At 35.9% G+C, this 23,702-nt stretch overlaps 1 protein-coding gene and 2 long non-coding RNA genes across 14 annotated transcripts in view; 1 reads left to right on the top strand and 2 right to left on the bottom strand.

The window, feature by feature from the left end:
* LOC110025024 (vacuolar protein sorting-associated protein 35B-like) overlaps positions 1–2,466 on the bottom strand; it is a 58,888-nt gene extending 56,422 nt beyond the window's left edge. For 5 of the 7 annotated variants that reach the window (XM_020725289.1, XM_020725259.1, XM_020725298.1 and 2 more), the window contains exons 1-4: positions 2,145–2,460; positions 1,952–2,048; positions 1,727–1,850; positions 1,122–1,307 (exon numbers count right to left, since the gene is read on the bottom strand). In XM_020725289.1, coding sequence (XP_020580948.1) covers positions 1,122–1,307; positions 1,727–1,850; positions 1,952–2,048; positions 2,145–2,240 — 503 coding nt within the window. In that variant the 5' untranslated portion in view covers positions 2,241–2,460. Of the gene's footprint in view, positions 1–1,121; positions 1,308–1,726; positions 1,851–1,951; positions 2,049–2,144 lie in introns of all 7 variants that reach the window. The other 2 variants (XM_020725268.1, XM_020725277.1) reach the window with 2 other exon arrangements.
* An 879-nt stretch (positions 2,467–3,345) lies between these two features.
* LOC110022319 lies at positions 3,346–21,552 on the top strand. Of its 6 annotated transcripts, none has more exons than XR_002293768.1 (4): positions 3,346–3,660; positions 3,745–3,988; positions 4,164–4,320; positions 21,164–21,552. It is a non-coding gene; the product is annotated as an uncharacterized LOC110022319 (long non-coding RNA). The 6 variants fall into 6 exon arrangements; XR_002293765.1 differs by having other exon boundaries at positions 4,146–4,320; XR_002293770.1 differs by having other exon boundaries at positions 4,146–4,320; positions 21,070–21,552.
* LOC110022340 lies at positions 17,358–18,766 on the bottom strand. The gene is made up of 2 exons (XR_002293775.1): positions 17,732–18,766; positions 17,358–17,446 (listed from the first exon to the last, which is right to left on the bottom strand). It is a non-coding gene; the product is annotated as an uncharacterized LOC110022340 (long non-coding RNA).
* Positions 21,553–23,702: the final 2,150 nt, after the last annotated feature.

Raw genomic sequence — 23,702 nt, 5'->3', positions numbered from 1 at the left:
GTGTGTGTGTGTGTGTATGTGTGTGTGTGTGTGTGTGTGTGTGTGTGTGTGTTTAAATTAATTGATGTTAATGGAAAGCTTTATTGAAATTAGAGCTCAAAGAAAGAGTGATTTCGACTTAGAAGGAGAAGAGGTTGGTGAAGCGTGTGAGTGAGGGAGGAGATTAATCTGAAAGCACATAAGACAAGTGTTAAAGCTTATATTATTATTAGAATTAATTATATGATTAATTAAATTAAGAAGTGGGGAAGGAGCCTATTCAAAAGTGTGGAAGGAGGCTATTCGGAATTGAAGCCAGTAAAAGATTGATTATATAATAAATTGGAGGATTAAATAAATAAAGAAGTCTGCTTGAGATTAAGGTGAGTAATTACATTCTAAAGTTCAGTGAGACTATTACTAGCAATGATCTTATACAATACCAATATACCAAAAATTTATTAATGCTGGCTAGAATAAGAAAATGTTGCTTTTATCAAGGTTATGGAATTGTAAAAACTACTAATTTTGGGTCTCACTTTTATTAAAAATTAGAGCGTGTTGGCATGTAAGAGAAACTTAATAATTCAATAAATTCCATGTTTTCTCTCGAACTAGTATGTTGGTTGAATGTTTTACAATTTCCACATTAAACTCTCTTTATATTAGCATGTGGCCTGAATAAACTTCAATGTCTTCAATCATTGTTCTTTTTCTTCCATAAACATTATGATTGATCTTTATATATGTAATCAATATTTGGTATAAAATCTATTACAATGTAGCTTTCTTTCTTGCTGCATATATTAATCATTGTGCAGTTTTATTTCAATTTTAAAAGTGATTACAAATACTCAGATTTGGATGTAAATTAACATCTGAAGTAAATTTTAATGCTCTCTTTTTCTTATTTTTATCAAAAGACATGAAGTTTTGCTGAAGAGTTAGTGAACTTCAAATTTCGATCATTTATGCGTGTGCTTGTGCATCACATCCAAGATCTGCATCTGGAAAACACTTTTCCCTAAAATGTCATGCTACATGAAGAGAGGAAAAGATTTAGCGCAAGATATTATAGAGCAAAAAGAGAAAAGAAAGCAACAACTAAGGTAAAATATAAATGACAATCCCAAGTTTCTTACCCTTCATAGTCTGAACCAATATCAAGCAACTTATCCCTACTGATCTGACAGAGGTAATTCCTCAGAAAGAGACCCCGGACAGGGTGTTGTACACCCCGACACATTTCCACAATATCCTTAAGGATATCCTTTGCAGGAGCCTCTTTTGATTTTATATAAATTGATCCGACTGTGCAAAGGAGGTACCTGTAATATAACGAGGCATAATTTATAGCATAATGGAAAAAAAAATAGCATCTAGTACTTAAAATACTGAAGTTCAACAAGAATTAAAAAAGAAACAGATTTTATTGGAAAAGTGCTAGCAAGAGACGGCTGAAATTGTTTTACAGTTGGAACTGAAGGATTGCAATTATTTCGAAAACAAACTATGGAAGCAACAAAAGTAAAATACAAGTTCCCAAGTTGTTATTCTTTAAATCAAAATAAAGGGAAATAAAAGTAACCATGAAGCTCAAAAGCTTAAAAAATGGTTGCAGCAGAATCATTTAAAACCCAACGTTTCATGGAGTTGCTATAACGAATAATGAGTTCAATATTTTAGCTCATATGTTGTGCGGATGCGAACCAAACTAAACAAAGCTCTAAGCGTGACTTTTTCTTACAGCCTAGGCAGAATGTTCCCAGAATGCTGCACAAGCTCGTAAAGATCAATCACCGAACATCCCCTTTTGGTCTCCTCCTTGAAGAACGTCTCCAGCTTCCTCAGTTCATCGAATGCTCTCATGTCTTCGGAAAGCAGATCAGCAACGTTAAATTGAAAGAGAAAGAGAGAAGGAGAGAGAAAATAAAAGTAATTGAGAAATACGAAATGGACATGGATCACGTACAGAGCTCATAATACTTGTGAGGGGAGAGCCTGGAGGCGCGCAGCTCGGAGAGCATCTGGGCTGCGTACTTAAGTGCGTCACGCAGATTGTTGGAATCCTTCGAAAACAATCAAGACAAAATTAAGCAATCAGTCGAGAAAGAAGAAATAGACATTGATATGTCCAAAGATTAGGGTTTGAGAAAAGCACGCACGAGAGCGCGATGCATGAAAAAGGCGTTGTGCTGGAGACCAGCGATGCCTTCAGCCAGCCATTTCTCTTCGCCTTCGGCGCCAGAGTCCGGCCGCATCTTTGGCTCAAATAGCACCACCCAATCTACCGCCGGTGTTCTTCCTTCTCCGGCCTCTTTCCTGCTTAGATCTGGGATCGATACCGCTTACCAAGACAAAATAGATGAAGAATTCGAAACAATCCACTTGAATGTTCACAGAACAAAGACTGCACCAAAATATTTTGCAGAGAAGACGAGAAAATACCGCGCGCGTTATACCCTATAACCTCCTGTGACGTAGCTGTACTTCGAATTCTGTGTTCATATTCATATAATATATATATAGAGAGAGAGAGAGAGAGAGAAGGGGGGGGGGGGGGGGGTGGGGGTTGAGTATAATGCGGTTATAACCTCCTGAAATACTTCATGTAATATATTTATAGGTTATAGAATGAAAAGGAACGTTGCAGTTTGGGTTAGGAGTCCAACGCAAGTGGAGATTAAGAATGGTGGGACCACTTAGACACATGGCGTCATATTATTGGACTCCAAATGTTCGGATCTTGATGTAATAATATTACTTGTTTGTGGGAAAGATTACACAACTAAATAGCGCCACCTGGGCAGTTGGGGCCACTTTTAGACCGATTTATGTACACTCGTAATTTTTACTTGGCAATAGTTTGGAGGGAGAAAATCATTTTCTTAATTAGTGGAAAAAAATTTTATCGTCGTTGTAGCTCTACGTGCGGACTCTAATAATATATCGTCGTGTGTGTTATATCATGTTAAGGGTTATTAAAGTGAAACCTCAAATGTTATTAGAAGATTATTAGGAGGTTATTAGAGGGTTAGTGTGAGAAATGAAACTGCAGAAGTTATTAGAGGATTATTTGAGATTATTAGGGGTTAATGTAGAAAATTATTGAAATAAAAAACAGAAATTTTTAGGGGTTATTATAAAGGTTATTGTAGAAACTTATTGAAGTAAAATTGTGGAAGTTATTATAATGGTTATTATAGGAGGTTATTGAAGTAAAATTGTAGAGATTATTTAAAAATTATTGAGAGTTATTGAAGAGTTATTGAAGAGTATTGAAGAGTTATTGAAGAGTTATTGCACCCTTGATAATTTACTAAAAAATCTTACATATGCTGCTCCAATTCAATAAAATGTGTGCTCTAGGTTCTATGCTGAAGGCCCTAGTGAGTTAAAACCTCTGCAGCCTTACCCGTTTGATGGAGAAAAATTCCACTGGCTTCCATTAGCTGCCAAACTTACCTTCTCCTTCGATCATCCCCTCGCTCCCTCTTATCTTTTTGCCCTTCAGCACTCCTTCTCCGTCGCTCGCAGGTTTATTGCTTGCTTTCTCGCTCCTTTTCTTTTGGAAACAAATTACAGAATGAAAGGGTTAGAAGGCTCGACATTAATCTCTTCTGCGAGGACAAGGGCAATGATTCGGAACTATGGAGTCACAGCGCTTCCATCGTCGATGAGGTCATCCGCTCGACAAGGAATGGCCCTAGCGTAATTTCACTTTGCTATTTGAGAATTTACGACTTTGATCCGCTTGTTTTCCAGGGCAATACGAGCTCGACGTTCTCCGGAAGGACTTTAATTTCATGAGCAAAGAGATTGCTCAGCTAAAGATTGTGAGTCCTCTCTCTTCGTGTTTGGGTGCCTTGGAGTCAAGTTTCACTGTTTTTTTTCTTTTTTTGTTTTCGTGAGGAATCGTTCACATCGGTAATCGGAATGTTGATGGGAGCGTAGATGAAAATCAGAGGCAAACGGCAGAGAAGATGGAGGGGCAAAATCTTCAAAATAGGTATTTTATATGTTTAAATTAGTTAATTTGCTAATAAAAATAAAAGATTGAATTTGGACATAGCCTCGGAGGTCTCTTACATTAAGGGCTCCTTTTTTTTTTTTTTTTTTTTTTTTTTTTTTTTTTTTTTTCCCGCGCTCAATCTCACCTTCGTGAGACACCTGCCGCAAACCAGGCGACCCTAACCCTAATCCCAGTAGATGGAGGTTTCCGGCAATAGCCGTCATTTTCTCGTATTATCCTTTACCACCTATTGCAGAAATTTGAAGGTTACAACCACCTTCTCCTCTCGAAGCCCGCCGTCTTCTCCTCTCGAGGCCCGCAGCCCGCAGGTAACCCGGATCCCCTTCTTGAACTCTTACCCTCTTTCATCGCCGACAATTGTCGGAGTTTTCTGGCAATAACTAGAGTTTTTTAACAGTAACCGGAGTTTTCCAGAAAAGACGTAGGATATAATTATATCTTGCTCTATAGTAAATCTAAGGATTATTTTTTGTTCATATATCATGTCATTTTGCAAAATATTTTAGCATATGATCATGTTTAAACTTATATTTCTTAATTTTGTCACTCATTCACATTCACATTTTGGCTATGTTTAAATAATATATCAATTTTTTGTTATTATTGAACATTCAAATACATTCAACATAATTTAGTCTAATTGTAATTCTATTAAATTTAAGACTTTGAAATATTCTTTCAGCTCGTAATCATTAGGCATCTCTCCACTTGCACCACAATCTTCATTTTGAAGTTATTTCACATAAACATCCTCATTATTTTAAGTAATAAACTTAAATCTTTCAAAATTAAAAATCATGTTATCATCCAATAAAATTAAATGATAACTGATTATATCACTTCACTATAATTTCATATGATATACATAATTTTTATTTTACCGACGCTTCGATTATTGTAGAAGATAGCTCACCATTTAACACTGTATACTTACTGAACTCATACACCCAAACACCTCATAGTGAATATCATTTGTAAGCATATATATCCAAGTGAAATAGAAAAAAATAATAGCTTGCTTATGATCCTTGATATATTCTCTTTGTTATTGAAAAATTATATTGTTAACTCACAATTTATGTTATTCAATGCTCTATCATACACGACTATGAAGAACATCAACGCATCCGAAATGATGGAAAGCCACGGGCATCTTAACTGGGTGGCGTTATTCACAATGTTTAGGTTAGTCCACCTATTTTGATTTCTGGTAGAGTCTAGGTTTATCTCAACATTAAGGTTTTACCTCTATCTCTATACAATTCTATCCTTTAGTTTAAGAATACCTTCAAACTCAACTGGTTCATAACCAAATCTTTCAAATCAAACCAACATCAAACTTCCAAACTTGAACTCCCGAACAGGGTCTTCCTACCAACTTGTTCTAACCCCTTTTTAATCCTCTTTTGAGTTTATCATAACCTTAACTCAATGTTAAGTCTTCTGGGTAAACCTTCATCCCTGGATGGTCAAATCCTTTTCCTCGGGCCCTTCCATGACACATCATCATTGGATTGTAAATCTCATCCTTTGAGCTTAATTCTTTTCAAAATTTTGTACTTGGATCCCTCCAATACCTTTAGAATTTCAACTTTGAAAGTTCAACCGTGCAATCTGAATAACAGAAGTGATTATTTTGATCAAGAATTTTATTTTGAGTTATTAGCTCTGGAGATGTTATTAAATAATGAAGGCTTCCCCTAGTAGGGATATCATACCTCAGAATCAAATAAACCTTATCTTACACCTGTAAGGTAATGGAAAAACCTAGTTTATGTAGACAATAAGTCTTAAAAGATTTTTATCATCTGAATAATTAGGTTTATTTTTAAGGTAATAGTTTTTCTTCTTGGGGAGTTATATTATTCTTTAAATGTCTTATCCAATCATTTAAATAGAAAATCTTCTAATATTTTTATGATGGACACATCAAAGAACAAAAAAAAAATCCACTTGTTTCCTTGACGGATATGAGAGGTCACGAGCCGGAGGAGATTTGACTAGAATCAAACAACTTAATCAATTGTTCCAACTGACTCTTAATAGAATCTAGCGAGTCGGGAATGATCCGAGTAGATGTTGCTTGAACTATTCTGGATTTTGAGGTCGTATCGAGACATTTAGCAGCAGTATATTTGCCCGAAGACTTAGGGTATATTTGGGGCAGCTGCAACTTATTCAGCTTATGCTGATAAGCAGCTTATCTTGATAATCTGCTGATAAGCAGCTATCTACTGATGAACAGCTGATCCGGATAAGCTAGCTGACTGTTTGGTTTGTGCGTTTGAAAAACAACTGATTTTAAATAAATGATCATGTTGCCCCTGTTATGGATAAGTTGTTTAGCTGTTTGGTTTGTGCGTTTTGTAAATAACTGATTTGCAGATTTTTTTTAAATATAGAAATTGAGTGGTATATATGTAAATAAATATACAAGAATAAATTCTTGAAATTGGGCGATATGTGCTTAAATAAATGTGCAAAATTGAATGGTATAAACGTGAATAAATGTGTAAGAATAAGTACACGAAATTGAGTGATATGTACGTAAACAAATACACAGGAATTGAGTGATATGTATGTAAACCTTTATAATTTTTTCTTTTTTTTCCAAGAGACATAAATTGAGTGGTATATTTGAAAAAGTTCTTTTTTTATATATTTGTTGTAAAATGAAAAGAATTAAGTGGTATGTATGCAAATCTCTGCTCCTACCCGAAATCTCTCATTTCTTTCTCTGACATGCGCGAAGGAGAAGAAGAAGAGGGGAGGATGAGTACCTGGCCGAAGCGTCGTCGGAGAGAGGAGTTCGCTGGTGGTAGCTCGCCGGAAGAGGAAAAGTTGGCGGAGCCGGCAGGTAGGTAAACTTGAAGAGGGACAACAGTGTATATCGGCTAGCTCAAATCGCGATCATATCGCTAGGGTTTAGATCACAAGGGATTTTGGGCGAAGCAAGGAGGAAGGGGAAATGGGTGAAGGTTTTTGAGTAGAGCGATAGGGGGCAAAAACGCCAAAATGCTGAAGGAAACGCCAACCGTGGGGCTCCTTCTGCATCACGCGTTTAGTTAAACAGAGAAATGGAGTTTTGAAATAAGCATTTTGAACGCTTCTTCCAAACACTTTGGCGGCGTTTTCAAAACACCGCCGCAGCTAATAAGCCTCCCCAAACGCACCCTTAATTGTCGGTTTCACGTGGAGCTTCTGACACTTTTCACAAGTATGGTATGGTTTATGGCAAAAATCACATGTGGAGTGATTGACTCGAGACAATGTGGTAGAGTATGGAGTACTGTTGGAGATCAAGGCTGACGGCTCAGCTGAAAAAGTTGAGTTGCCCAACATGATAAGTCTCCAACTTCCTTCACGGGGGATTTCGGTGAGTGCTTCCGGGGTTGAAGAAAGAGGGTCATAACCGAGTATACGACAATGAACTTCACCAAGATCCTTGTTCTGGCTAGCCAAAAATTTATGCAATTCTTTTCCAAAATCTTATGGAAGAGGGAGAGGTCTGTGGGAGAGTCCCGAGTGTAGTTATAGTAGAAATCACATTCCGTTCATAAAGCAACCAAGTTGTAATATTGGGTCACTGTCTTCGATCATTGTTTAGCCTCGCGAACCTTATTAGAAACTTCATGGAGTTGTCCAAAATTATCTAAGTCCATATAGGTGTCGTGAACGGCAGTCCAGAGGACATTTGCAGACGGAAGAAATTGGTAAGAATAACTAATAGAGGTCTTAATTAGTCAAGACAAAACCATGGATTTTTCCACTTCACACGCAACATATGCTAAGTCAGTCTTCAATGGTTCTCGAATCGTACCCGTGAGGTAACCAAATTTACCTTGACCTTTAATAAACAATGAAATAGCTTGAGACCACCAAAGGAAATTAGAACCACTGAATTTATGAGTGGTAATCATGAAATTCATGTGTTGTTCAGGTCTTGAGGTCTGCAAAGGGATTTTGGTAGATGTCGAACCTTTAGTGGAATCAAGAACAACGTCAGAAGAATGCTTGAAGGTGGAGGAATCAGCCATGGCTTCAACAGACCCAAAGGAGAGGATTGGTCGTCGAGGCACGTAAGGAGTCAATCTCCACATCTGGTAATCTGTAGGGGAGTTTTCCAATGTAGGAGGGAATTCTGGCAAGAGGAGAGACTGCAATAAAGAATTCTGGTTGCAGGGAGTACCGGGAAGGAGTCCTGTCTCCCTGCAGCGAGAAAATAGGCCCGCGGGATGGAGTTCCAGTGGCTATAGGCCTGCAAGGAGGAGTTCCGATGACTAAAGGCCTGTAGGGAGAAAATAGGACTGCAAGGAGGAGTTTCGCTGGCTATAGGCTTGCAAGGAGGAGGTCCTCTGCAGGTCTGCAGGGAGAAGTTCTAATGGATAGGGTAAGATCCTTAGGACTTCCAATGGCTAGAGGTCTGTTGGGAGAAATTCCGACAGTTAGGGTAAGATCCCCGACTCTAATGTCATGTAGATTTGGAGAATTGAGCAGAATAATTTTATTGATATGAAATGTTGGCTTAAATACAACTTACTAGAATCTTAACTTAGGAAAGAAATAACACTCATGTCTCCAAGATTATAAGAATCAAATCAAATAAACTAAAAACAGAAACTCCTATAATTAGTCAAAAATAAAAGGAAATATATAAATAGAAAATAATATGAAATAAATAGGACAACAGGTTTATTTTTTGTTGTTCTTAATGGATCATATTTATTAGCTCACGTTCAACTTAATGGTACCTTAATAATCTTTATGTAGACATAAAAATATTTATCTTTAAACACGTATATTTTATTTATGAGGTTATGTGTGTGTGTGTGTGTGTGTGTGAGAGAGAGAGAGAGAGAGAGAGAGAGTGCGCTCATACTCACTTCATTTATGCTCTAATTGTTGTGAAATCCTAAAACAAAGTTGTTATAGGAAAATGTAGTAACAAGAAGCAGAAGACAAAAGGTTGAAGAAGAGAAAGAGGAAAAAAGAACATACTTGAACCAGATATGTTTGTCATTAGTGTATGGTATAACTGTAGTATCAAAGTTAATTATAAACCATGGCTTGGATCACAAGTGTTGTTACATGTGAGATTGACAACTTCTAATATTTTTTACATTTTACCATTATCACCCCTCCCTCGCCTCTCTTCAAGGTGATGATGATGCCATAAGAATTATTAACTTATAGAATGTTAGATTTAAAATTATTTGTGGGTATCCCAAAATTTTATTAGCATGTTAATAAGAAAGAGAATAAATAATAGAGAGAGAAAGTGTTTAGAGTGAGAAGGTCTGGGATTTTATATGAATGAGTTGAGCACCAAAATTTACCTAATCAGGCTCTACCCTTGACTCTATATATATATAGGTTTGGTAAAGTTTGATCTTATATAAAAGAATATTTACTGAGCCTCATAAATTAAAGAAGCACATATCAGGACTTATTGACAGTTTGCTTTAAAAATATGAGACATGTGGATTAATTGCATTTAGAGTTATTAATAACTAATTTGAATGAAATCACCAGCTTATTGGCCAAAATAGCTACCAAATTACCTAGTATAAGTTAATGACATAATGAAAAGAAGCCGTCAACTTGATTTAAGAATTGCTAATTAATAATTAACGTCTGAGCTCAATGTCACGCTGGCAAGACAAGCATGGGATGAAAGATTCCAGAGAAGACCAGATTGTAGAGAACAATTCAAGGGATTCTAGATGATTCCACCCAGTTCTAGAAGATATGAGAAGGAAAGGCTCGAAATAGAACTCAAGAATAATTTAGAAAGTTCTAGAGTTATATATGTATATATGAATAGTGTAGAGCACTCTAGAAACTAGGCTATTCTAGAATATTCCCTTTGACTTGGAAATGACTATAAATAGGAGCCTCCCCTCATTTGAAACCATCCAAGAAAAACTTCCAAGCATTCAAATGTTATAATCTTTCTTTCTTAGTAGTGTGTTCCTTTCTCCAATATTTCTCTCTACTCTTCTTATTAGAGTGTTTTGTGTTTATAAGTTCAAGTGTTGTGAGGAATATGTTGATTTAGTGCCAAGGAAGAGCGCTAAAGTCGCACGGGCGACTAGAGATAAGTTAGTCCATGACAGTTGGTATCAGAGTCTCGGTTTGAAGGTATGGCAAAAAGTGTCATAGAGCACGTAATGGAGTCTGAGGCCATTAATGTGGAATCATCTCAACAAGGGCGAGGTCGTTATGAGCAACGAGATCCTGCTGCATCCAAACCACATGGGAGGTTCAAAGAGATCATGCATGACTTTGATTCGCGTTTTGCTCGGGTGAAGGAGGCAATGAATGACATGGATGCCCAGAAAGATGATTTTGGTCAAAAGGTTGATGGACTTGAGGAGGAGGACATCACAATCCACTCGACGATTAGAGGTATGATGCTCCAACTGGAGGAGTCCTTAAGAGACCATATGGCTAAGATGTATGAGAGAGAATTTGATGGGGGGGCTCCAGGAGGTACAAAGAGCCCGAGAAGAAGAGATGAGCGGCGTACGTGCTAGTTTTGAGGAAATGTGCGGAGACATCTTGCTATGTAAGAAGACACTAGTGACACCCACCAACCAGCATACTTTCGAAGCCAAGAGGATTGAAGTTTCAAAACCAAAGAATTTTGGTGGAGCCCGCAATGGGAAGGAAGTAGACAACTTCTTATGAGGACTTCAACAATATTTCGGAGCGATGGAGATTACGGGTGAAGAGACAAGATTATAATTTGCAGCTTTTTATCTTTCATACATTATTATTTTGTGGTGGAGAAGATGGTGAGGAGATATAGAGAAAGGTATGTGCACCATATTCACTTTTGATGACTTTAAGAAGGAGCTAAAGAGACAATTCTACCCCGAGAATGTGGAAGATGAGGCTAGAACCCGATTGTGAAGGCTCAAGCAAGAGGGATCAATTCGGGAATACATTAGGGAGTTCACAAGCTTGGTTCTTAAAATTCTCGACATGTCAGACAACAATGCTCTTTTCAACTTCATGGATGGACTCCAATAGTGGGCAGAGGTTGAGCTTAGGAGGCGCAGAGTGCAAGATATTGTCACTGCAATCGCGGTTGCCAAAAGCCTAGTTGATTACTCAAGTGAGCCCACAAAGCCAAAGGATAAGAAGAGTACCTATGTCAAAGAGTGGAAAGATAAGGATCAACATAAAGAAGAGACCCGCCACGAATTGATTAATCCGGAGCAAAAGGCAAATAGAAGCCTAAAAATGACAAAACTAAACTACATAACTAGTGTTTCCTTTGTGATTGACCACATTGGACAAGGGATTGTCCTCAGAAGAAGGCTCTAAACTTTCTTCTTGCAGGTCATCAAGAGGAAGAAGGTGGTGATACGACGGCACAAGTAGGGGTTATACAACTGCTGAATGGGATGCATGCTCCAGCAAAACCCCAAGCGAAGGGGTTACTTTTTGTGGAGATGGTAATAGGTGGGAAAACCATTAGAGTAATGGTGGACACGGGTGCTTCCCATAACTTCATCTCCGTCGGGGAAGCAAAGAGATTGGGTTTGCAGATGACTAGAGGAGGAGGCTCCATCAAGATAGGCAATTTAGCAGAAAGACCAATCCATGGAATAGCTAGTATTGGGGTGTGGTTAGGTACCTTGGAATTTTCTGTCATTCTCATGTATGATTTTAAAGTTGTTTTTAGGAATAAACTTCTAGGATCAAGCAAGAGCGTTCCTAATGCCCTTCACCAATATCATGTGCATCATGAAAGCTAATTAAACTTGCTTAGTACCAATAACAAGGACAAACAGGCAAGAACTCAAAATGATATCGTCCATGCAATTCAATACGTGTTTTCCAAAAGATAAGGGGAGTTACTTTGTTGTTTTTCACAACCCCAATGAAGAGGCAAAGCCCCAAGTAGGCATACCAAGGGAAGTGGTGGAAGTTCTTAAAGAATTACTAAAAGAACAACCTCCAATGAGGGAGAAGAATCATCTTATTAGGTTGGAGCCAACGGCTGAGTTGTCAGTCATGAAGTCTTCCTGCATGACAACCATCCCCTATCCCACCAAAGGAAAAAATCGAAGTTTGTCAAGTCCATGAGCAAACGAAGGAAACTGATCCGAGGAAGTCGTAATGAGGGTATTGTGAGCTTAAGTGGGGGAGAATGTCACGCTCCACTATCCTCTAGAAATTGGCAAGATAAGCATGAGATGGAAGATTCCAGAGAAAATCAAATTATAGAGAACAATTCAAGGGATTCTAGAAGATTCCACCCAATTCTAGAAGATATGAGAAGGAATGGCTCGAAGGGGAATTCAAGAAAAACTTAGAAAGCTCTAGGGCTATATATATGTATAAATGAATAATAGAGAACATTCTAGAAACTAGGCTATTCTAGAATATTCCCTTAGACTTTTAGAGGACTATAAATAGGAGTTCATCCCCTCATTTGAATCCATCCAAGAAAACCTTCCAAGCTTCCGAGCATTTAAGTTTTCTAATCTTTCTTTCTTAGTGTAGTATTTCTTTCTCCAATACTTCTCCCTACTCTTCTTCAAGTCCAAGTATTGTGAAGGATAGACTAATTTAGTGTCAAAGAAGAGCGCTAAAGCCGCGTAGGTGACTAGAGATAACTTAGTCTGTGACATCAGGCTATTACAGTTTAAATAAGTCATGGCTCGTAAATATTTTGAGTGGTACAACAAGATTTTGGTGAGTTCAAAAATATCCTAGCTACTTCATGATAGCTTTAATAATTGAATTGTATAATAGCCTTGGAAAGTTCATGATTTTATTGTTCTGACTCAGCAGAGTTATCTTGAACCAAGCTAATTTAGCTTGAGCCAAAGTTTGAGATTTGGATATAAATTTAATTCTATAGTTATCTTAATTTCTTGAAAGCTAACTCCAAAATATAATACAATGAGAGTATGTTTTTCTTTTAACTTTAATTAAATAAAAATGGAGGATTATCTGCATCTTTTCGACTTCCTTTTTTGAAGAATTCTTATTTTGTACTTTTGAGTTAATTATTTTTCTCATCCTTGTACAATGAATATAGAATTAGTAAAATACTTTATATAAAAATAATAATAAATATGCTTTATATAGTATTAGTAATATACTTTTTATAGTCATCTTTTCATGATTGATTGTCATGTCAATTGTGCATTGATGTTATCCTTTTATACACATTTGCGTTCACAAGTATATAAATGTGAGAATAAAGCTTTCATTTGGATGTTGTTTCATTTCATCATCTTCTTCCTCTCTTAGGCTCTACAACTTTCTCTTTTTTGAATGACAATTATTCTTAAGTCTAAGTTGAATGCTCCGAAAAATGATCTTTTAGAACATCCTTTAAAAATGTAGGAAAGAGAAACCGAAGCAAATGTTGGAGAAAAAAAGTTATCTCCTCAAGAAGAAGTTGTGAATGAAGAATATGAAATTTGAGATGGGTATGATGGTTATTCTAGCGGAACTTGTGAATGTTTCTTTGCCCAAACTTGATCGTTCCATTAATTCTTCCTTTTGAGCCAATGAATAAGCCATTAATTAGTTATGGTATTGCTTCATTATAGTTTAAGAATTTTATTTGAGATTTCATCAATCATGGAATTACTAATCTTATGAATTATCTTAATTTTTGGCTAAAAATATTAGTTTTTATTAATTTTCTTTTCTTATAAATGCTAATCAAATAAATTTAGTTGATCCTTCTACTAAACAGAAGATTGATAATTTCGAGTTTTTTTGGGGCAGTTGCAGGAAGCTGCTGCGGGGAAGCTGACCGGTTATTTGTTTCAACTGATTGAAAAGAACTGTGGGACAGCTGTTTCTGGACAAATGATCATTTTTCTCCTGTTTGTAATATCTTTTATAACAGAACTGTCATAGTCATATATTTGATACAGTTGTCTAGGGTGATAAACTCTTTCTACTCGCCCCTGACCGATATTCTCCCGGCGGAATAGCGGTTAGTGATCTAATATCATAATTATCTGGGGTGGTAGAAAAACATCTATGCAAGTGGGTACACTGGTGTCCCCTGTCTGTACCATTAGAGAGTGAATATTTTCTCTTAACATGTACATACAAGCATTCATATATAAGTTATTTCATTCTTTCATAACATATGTTTTCATCTTATGCAACGCCTTACATGTATCTGCTAATGAATAAATTCACGCTTAATGGCATCAAAATATATTTCACTAGTCTAATAACTTCATAGATAAATCATTATGCAACTGATTGTACATAATTATTTTCTAAAATTCATGCAATGATATGCAATAAGAAGCTACAAATCATGCAATAACCTAATATATATGCTCCTCTACTATAATTTAATGTCATTCAATGGTCTAACAATCTTATGAGAAATTTATTGTGTGTCTATTTAATATGCATGTTTTTCTATATACAATTACGAAGAAGTTGCTATAATCTAAATCTCACTGAAATAAAGCATAAATGAAGCATCAATAAAATCATAACACATGATTTTATTTATTTATTTATTCATTTATTACTTGCTTGATTGCATTTTCTTTGTCTATTATTTGTGTGAATTTTTTTGTGATTTAAGTGGTATATAGTAAGCTCTTAGGATAAAATTTTGTTTGTGAACTGTAATAAATTAATTAATAGATTAAAATTAATCTAAGATTTTTTTTTTAAAATTGAGGCTCTTTGAACCGGCTTTTTAATTAAAAAAAAAAATCACTTTGTATTTCTTAAATGATATATAATAGAGTTTATTGATAATTAAAACTCCAAATCGCTAATGTACTATCATAACTTAGCTATGCCTGGATAAATATAGAAGTCTTTCTCATAATGATAAATAATTTTCTCGACATTCCTTAGAATATAGCTTTATTGTATAATCATTATTCTACTTTATTAGCCCAATAGTCTTAATATGCTAAGCACTGACATAGACTTGATTGTAAGTACTCTTGAATAGCTCTAGTTGCATAAAATTCAACCATGTCATTTTTTCTTCTATAGGCATTCTATATACTACTAATGGTTGCAAGTCTTATACTTTTTCAATCCATTTCCTAGACATTATTTGTCAAACAAATCAAATTTTATTTTCACACTTTGATGTCATGAGATTAAATTGCATATTCATAAAAACTTGATAGTGCTACTTCCACATTTTTTCTAGATTTCTATCTCTACTCATCGACCAAATGAGAATTCTATTATTTTTGAGTATCCAGTGATTCCGTAATTGTTATTGCGTTCAATGTTTCACATTGAAAGATACTTATCTCACTTGGTTATAGAGATTCACTTTCTCCTTTATGAATAAATTTTTTTTTATGAATGACTAATTTTAAAGTATAGATTATTCTATTAGATAATTGTTCTTAGACACAATCATTTATTGATATTAATTAAGCACATTTCTAATATTGAGAGTGTCTCTTGGAGGTGTCCTTAATTATAATTAACTCTAGAGTGCTAGGCTTGTGCTAAAGACTGTTTGAAGTTTTATATGATTAGATTTAACCTTAATGATATAAATTCTTGTGAGTTTTTTCGAAGTTTTATATAAGATTTTTTTTTCTTATTTTTTTATCTCTCTTCTTATTTTCTCCTATAGATGAATATATATATATTGAAAAGAGCATCTCGTGGCTCCCTACGCATTAATATAAAATGAAGTTACAAAATAAGAGAGGGAAAGTGGATTCCCATCTAAAAGCAAAAAGAAATGCATTAAGGTCCTAGGGGTTCCTCTATCCACATTACAACTCAATACAAAGGAAAACAAAATTATGTACGAAGCAGAAAGTATACAAAAAAATACATGTGATCCCAAAAAAGTATACTAAGCAGAAAGTATACTGAAAATGGACATGTACACAAAACACAAAAAATCAAAGGTCTCAAATAGCAATAAGAGAAACAGAGAACGCCCGACAAAACTTGATAAACGATAGAGCATTGAACTTTCCCAAAGAAGACTTCTAAAAAAGCAACGAGCATGTGAAACAGTAGGTTCCCCAATCATACATTTTGAAAGCATTCTCCCAGACAAAAGAAATCCTGAAATCTAGTTGAGTGCAACCTGAAAATAACTCCACGAAGAAAATTTCCCAAAATAACTCCACGAAGAAAATTGCCCAAACCAGTGACCTGCAAGAAAGAGATCTGAATCTGGCACAAAAGACCAGAGAGTAGCAAAGAGGCGTAAAAATTAATGTATAAACTCCAGGCAGCAAAGCTCCAGGCGGTATAAAGCGGTAAAAGCTCCGGGCAGTATTAGCAACATGCGGTAAAAGCTCCATGCAAAAAGTTAGTGTATAGATCCAATGTAGCAGATAAAATAAACTTAATGCCTAATGTAAGGCACATCTAGCATATCACCATTTAACAGAGTTTGCAAATGAGGTGGGGGCAGAACACCCACCAAAACTCTTTGCAATACTTGCTTTGCAAGCCAATCGGCAGGGGAATTACATTCCCTATAAATGAAATGCATTTGTATAACCATATTATGCTTTTTAATTTAATCCTAGATCATGTTTAACAAGAAAATAATATTCCAAGCAGAAGGAATGTTCTTATGAAACATGTTAACAAGTGCAATGGAGTCTGTCTCAATATATAAAGATTGAAAATGGAAGATAACTGCAATCTGTACAGCAGACCAAATAGAAGAACACTCTGTCTCTAAAGGAGTAGTGGCACAAACTGGTGAGGCAAAATAACAGAGGCAGCTACCCGATGAATCACGAAAAATATCATCTGTTCCAGCATTTGATATAGTCCAACTTCCGTCCACATTAAGCTTAACCCAACTATCGGAGGGGGGGTTGCCACCTAATTAAAGTGGCCCTCCTACCCCTCGAAGGAGGATTAGAGCATATTGTAATGAGTCGAGACGCTTTAAGAAAGTAAGCAATAATATAAGTGGTGGTAGTAGGTGTAGGAGGTAGTGTCTCATACTTATGTGCATTCCTTGCGAACCAAAGGAACCATAAAATGACATACAGAAAGGGTTCCAGCTTCCCCTCATAAATAGGTGCAACTTTCCAAGCAGTTAAAAAATTATTGAACTCCAACCGATCATTTAATCGTGGAGTCCAATCCATCTTGAAATACCCTCCAACCAAACTCCAAACTTCACGAGCAAAGAGGCAATCGAAGAAAAGATGTGAGGCAAATTCCTCCTCACACTTGCATAGATAGCACCCCGAAGCCACACACAATCATTTTAATTTCAAAATATTATCTAAGGGCAAGAGCATTAAAAAATATCTCCAAAGAAAGAATGAGATAGAGGGGGATAAAAAAGCATTCCATAGTGAAGAAGTCCAACGACAAGGATACAATAATTTAGTGGAGGCATGAGAGGTGAATTTTCATATGGGGTTATCCAATTTAGATGGGAGGTTCAGTTGCATACCTGTTAACCTGCAATTCATTTAATTTAGATTTGTATCATTTAGAGCAAGTGAGCAACATCGGTTGGGATGATTGGGCTATCATCAATAGAAACATGGCGTTCAGTGCAACGTCCATCGCTAGTGCTAGCAACCAAGTTGTCATTAAGGAACTGTGTACCAACTGGGGATAGAAAATTTGCATCTTTATCAATATATAGGTTTGGAGGATTTATTGTAGCCTCAATATGAATGTGCTCGATGCGCTGCACACTTGCAGTGTGGCGATGCTCAGAACCATTCTTTAAATGTTAACCTGCAATTCATTTAATTTAGATTTGTATCATTTAGAGCAAGTGAGCAACATCGGTTGGGATGATTGGGTTATCATCAATAGAAACATGGCGTTCAGTGCACCGTCCATCGCTAGTGCTAGCAACCAAATTGTCATTAAGGATCTGTGTACCAACAGGGGATAGAAAATTTGCATTTTTATCAATATATAGGTTTGGAGGATTTATTGTAGCATCAATATGAATGTCCTCGATGCGCTGCACACTTGCAGTGTGGGGATGCTCAGAATCATTCTTTAAATGTGGATATAGACGATAAAAATTAGCGAATAAACGTCCAAACATGTGACAATGTGTGCAATAAGGTTAATGTCATTCTATCTCAAATTAGGGGGGAGTTTAAGCTGCATACCTGTTAACCTGCAATTCATTTTATTTAGAATTGTATCATTTAGAGCAAGTGAGCAACATCGGTTGGGATGATTGGGTTATCATCAGTAGAAACATGGCGTTTAGTGCAACGTCCAATGCTAGTGCTAGCAACCAAATTGTCATTAAGGAACTGTGTAACAACAGGGGATAGAAAATTTGCATCTTTATCAATATATAGGTTTGGAGGATTTATTGTAGCCTCAATATGAATGTGTTCGATGCGCTGCACACTTGCAGTGTGGCGATGCTCAGAACCATTCTTTAAATGTGGATACAGACGATAAAAATTAGCGGATAAACGTCCAAACATGTGACAATTTGTGCAATAAGGTTAATGTCATTCTATCTCAACTTTTTGCCAGTAACCCTTATGAGCGGAGCCAATCCAAATTTCATCAAAGAAAGGCAAGGTGATCTCCTGTTTCTACTAAAACACAAGCCTCAGAAGGTCTCGTAAGCAAGAAAGTAGGGCCATCCATTTTTAAAGGTTTTCCATATGCCGCAGCAAGAGAAAAAAGAACTTCATGATTAAATAAATGGAGCTTTAAACCGAGGAATTTCAACTAGACTGGAATAATGGGAGGTTACAATTTAGGATCAAAGTCCACATTTCATTGCATAAATTTCATAGTTATATGTAGAAATATGACGTTCAGTGCAACGTCCAATGCTAGTGCTAGCAACCAAATTGTCATTAAGGAACTGTGTAGAAATATGGCGTTCAGTGCAACGTCCAATGCTAGTGCTAGCAACCAAATTGTCATTAAGGAACTGTGTATCAACAGGGGATAGAAAATTTGCATCTTTATCAATATATAGGTTTGGAGGATTTATTGTAGCCTCAATATGAATGTGCTCGAGCTCGATGCGCTGCACACTTGCTGCACACTTGCAGTGTGGGGATGCTCAGAATCATTCTTTAAATGTGGGATACAGACGATAAAAATTAGCGGATAAACGTCCAAACATGTGACAATTTGTGCAATAAGGTTAATGTCATTCTATCTCAACTTTTTGCCAGTAACCCTTATGAGCGGAGCCAATCCAAATTTCATCAAAGAAAGGCAAGGTGATCTCCTGTTTCTACTAAAACACAAGCCTCAGAAGGTCTCGTAAGCAAGAAAGTAGGGCCATCCATTTTTAAAGGTTTTCCATATGCCGCAGCAAGAGAAAAAAGAACTTCATGATTAAATAAATGGAGCTTTAAACCGAGGAATTTCAACTAGACTGGAATAATGGGAGGTTACAATTTAGGATCAAAGTCCACATTTCATTGCATAAATTTCATAGTTATATCATCAAATTTAAGAAAACGACGAGAAAATAAACCCGTATAATCTTCATCACTGGATAGTTGGATAAGAATATGAGCGGAGCCAATCCAAATTTCATCAAAGAAAGGAAAGGTGATGTCCCGTTTCTACTAAAACACAAGCCTCAGAAGGTCTCGTAAGCAAGAAAGTAGGGCCATCCATTTTTAAAGGTTTTCCATATGCCGCAGCAAGAGAAAAAAGAACTTCATGATTAAATAAATGAAGCTTTAAACCTAGGAATTTCAACTAGACCGGAATAATGGGAGGTTCCAATTTAGGATCAAAGTCCACATTCTATTGCAGAAATTTCATAGCTATATCATCAAATTTAAGAAAACGACGAGAAAATAAACCCGTATAATCTTCATCGTTGGATAGTTGGATAAAAATATGTCTCCCATCAACGGGACCGATTTTCCAAAAACCCGTAAGCTTCATAGATTCAAATTCCCTCCTTACCACTTCAAGCTTAGGATGCCCAAAAACGAATTTCCCAACTAAGGCGTGCCGACACGAAGAGGCAAGAGTAGTAGATTCATCTTCTGTCACAAACTTGGCAAGTTTACTAATTTTTTTTCCCAATTTTCGGATAAAATTATAATCTCCCCCAAAATGTAAAGCCTCGTGGAAAGATGGAGGAAAAAGCCCTGTGTTACTCAATTTGGAACCCCCATTACCCGTGAGTGCTTCCGCAAAGGAACAATCCATTGGAGTTCCTTTGAAGATGATGACGGATCGAGAAACGCGGAAGGAAATAGCAAAATAAGGAAAAAAAAGGGAATATCTCACCAACTAAAAGAAGAAATGTAAGCTTTTGCCGCCACTTGCTATCCAGGGAACCTCAAAATCCATGGGGATGCCGAAATCGCCTCCAAATCACCCTTGCCCTAGCTCCCGCAGACGCCATCTATCTTTCTATTACACACACGCACACACACAAAAGACCTCATATTATCAGTTTTTTCACTCATAATAATATCTTTAAGATGGTGTGCACATCTCACACGAGGCACTCAATTTATTAGTGCCTACAAATTATTGAGGAATTCAACCTCTTATGAACATAACATAAGACCAAGACGAGTCACTCAAAAAATTCCACAGTTTATCTCCAACGTGACTGTGAAAGATTGAAACCGGAAGTTTCTTTAGTTTTGTTGATGCTTGGTCTATGAGAAGACCTCTTTAGACAAACTTTTGTAATCATTAAAAGATGTCAGCAGACCCTACATGCCTCTATACTTCTTCAATTTCGCTTCTAGTCTGAGAGGAGTATGCTTTGGTTATTCTTGATGATCATCATTTCTCGCATCTGCTTTATGCAGGTTAAATTTTTGTTTGGGGCATTTAAATGCATAGCACGCAATTCTTATGTATTCACATATCTCACGCCTAATCTTTATTATCATATTAAAATAGTATTATTATTACTTTTTTAAAAATGAAATACATCTTTTTATGTATAGGTTTAGAGCACCAAAGTGTTATGCATGTAAATATGAAATTTAGGTGTGAGTGTGAGATATATTAATACATAAGAATTTGTTATTATGTATAGCATGATTGTGCTGATTAATTGTAAACTGAAAGCCATCAATTTTGTTGATCAAGCTTAGCGATTAGTTTGTTGGGGACTATGGGGCCGCGCTCCCCCCAAAAAGTAATTTTTTCCTTACATAGCATCTCAACAATATACTCGCGGTGCCCCAGCTCCGAGACTAGCAACGAACGGAAGGCAATATCACCGCACTCAATCAAATTTCAGAATTTGACAGCACTACACTGCAGCGCTTAGATGCAGTGTACCGACGTCCATTGGTGCACCGCAATGCCACTTCGTGGCACCCCGATGTCCATAACTAATTTTGGATAGTTTTTTTACTTATCGTCGGTTTTGTTGATTGAGGTGTGTGGGATTTCCTATTTATCTTATGAGAAGGAGAGGAGAGGAGTCTTCTAAAGTGTGGAGATGCTTTGGTGATGTAATTTGTATGATTCTTCTCATTTTCTTTATAATGGATTTTTTTGTGCAGTATGGTATTAAGATTTGTACCTTATTTTTGTGGGATCAAATTATAAAATACAATTATAGAAGAAGTCTAAGGGTTATTTGTAAAAGATTTTGTATACCTCTACAGAAGCTCAACTCTTGAATGGAAATGAATTAATTCTTTCAAAATTATTTCATGTGGTTTCATTATTTTTCCCGTTCACGGGTTTTTTCAAGTTAAATCTTTTATTCTCTGTGACTTTTTTTTTTTTTTGTGTGCTTATGTTCGAAGTATTGCTTCAGATCTTTCAAATTAGCTTCCGCACGCAATTTTGTCTCCCAACGTAATTGCAAGCTACGTCTTTATATATCCCTTTTGTTTTAGAAAAAGCTCCTCAAACAATATTTCCTCACTCAAAAGCACACTCACTTCTTTTGGAAATATAGCTGGCATTCATATCATTAACACCAATTTTGTTCCAAGTTATCTAATGCTATATTGCTCTCAGCTCATTCCTCAACATCCCCTCTAATAGATTTTAAGCTCCAATGATTGCTTCCAAAAAATCCATAAAATGCTTAATGGCTTGAAAGTTAAATCCCATATTTTGCTAGTAAATTTCAACTGCATATATTCTATATTGCAAATGCTCTTCCTACAAGTATGGTGCCAGGATTGTTTATCATCACAATGTTAATGCTTAAAGCTGCACTTATGTATCAGGACAACACCTGCAAGCCCAAAATTTCAGACAAGCTTACGATTACTTTGATCAAGATATCTTTAAGAGCACGAAGATTGTTGATCACTAAAAAAATTAAATTAAATTTTGGCTCTAATCTAGTTTGGATCGAATAAACGAGCCGAGCAATTAGCTGAAACTTTGGATCAAAAATTTTTTTAGCCGATTATGAGCAATGCATGAATCAGTTCATACTGACTCAAGATCGGCTCTTAGTATTTTTAGTTATAAAATTACATATAATGCTAAGTAAAATTGAATATAGGGAGTCACGAGCCGATTTTGAGTTGGAACTGATCCAAATAGCTTAATTTGAGCTAGTTAGCTTTAATTTTGAGCTAGATCGAGCCGATTTAGAGTTGAAACAAATCTATATAACTCAATTTGAGCTAGCTCATTTTGATTTCAAGCCCGATCGAGCTCGATTCAATTTCAACCCGAGCCAGATTAAAATTGAATATAACAAGCAACGAGTTGATCTCAAGCTGCACTAAATTTATTCAAACTAAACCCAACTAGCTCAAAATTGGATTGTTCACAGTCCTATGTACTATTGGGATCACTCTAATATTATGACACAAATTTTACAATTGGGCCTCGACTTTTTGACTTGACTTATTCTTAAATTGAAGATATCTTGGATGAGTTTTACAACAATGAGGCTAAGTGGCATTAAATATTCCTCCTTTGATTAGATCACCATGAAAAATGGGTTGAAAATTGCTGATGTTCTCAATGCTGGAAATATTGAGGTCCACATGATTTATGTTTATACAATAAGCACATGAAAACTAGGAACTAATGGTTTTTTGAATCTCAATACACATCACATTCAAGCTACCTACTAATTGTCTGCATTGGACTTCCTAATATTATTGAATTTGTTGCCTTTGAATCTGTTGAAAGTTAACTGATATCTTATTATTATATTATTATGGTATACCACATCTCGCGCAAATATATAAATATATATATATATATTTAATATATTGTTTAGGGTTTATATATATATATATATATATATATAAAATAAAGAATGGTCATAGGCTATTATATGAGCCCCCAGCCAGAGGGGGATTCAAACTCATGACCTGGGGGAACTTAGAATCTTCATTGAAGCTATATTTACATACCATACAATACAAATTTTATGTTTTTACACGCCGAACACCTAAACTTTGTTGTTTACATTTATAACATATGATGTTCAAAATCTATATGCATGAAAATGTGAGTTTTATTTTTAAATAATTAATAAGAATGGTACTTGTAATTTATCATTAAAGATTTGAATGTTAAATATATAAATATGAAAGTTTAGGTGTTATATATAAAAATGTACAACTGTGGGTTATGTATGTAAATACCCAAAAGATTGCTGGCTACAAAGTAATTATAATAAAATAAAAGCACTTGCGTTCAAAATTTTCTCTATTCTGGTTGTTTTTGCACTCACGAAATTGGAGAGCAGTTTATCATAATTTTCTTAAACTTGTAAATTGAATTTTTTTTTTGG

Source organism: Phalaenopsis equestris, unplaced genomic scaffold (assembly GCF_001263595.1).
Source record: "Phalaenopsis equestris unplaced genomic scaffold, ASM126359v1 Scaffold000002, whole genome shotgun sequence".
In the NCBI taxonomy this organism is placed as follows: domain Eukaryota; kingdom Viridiplantae; phylum Streptophyta; class Magnoliopsida; order Asparagales; family Orchidaceae; genus Phalaenopsis; species Phalaenopsis equestris.
The sequence above is the reverse complement of the archived record's forward strand: the minus strand, read 5'-3'. Positions and strand labels throughout refer to the sequence as shown.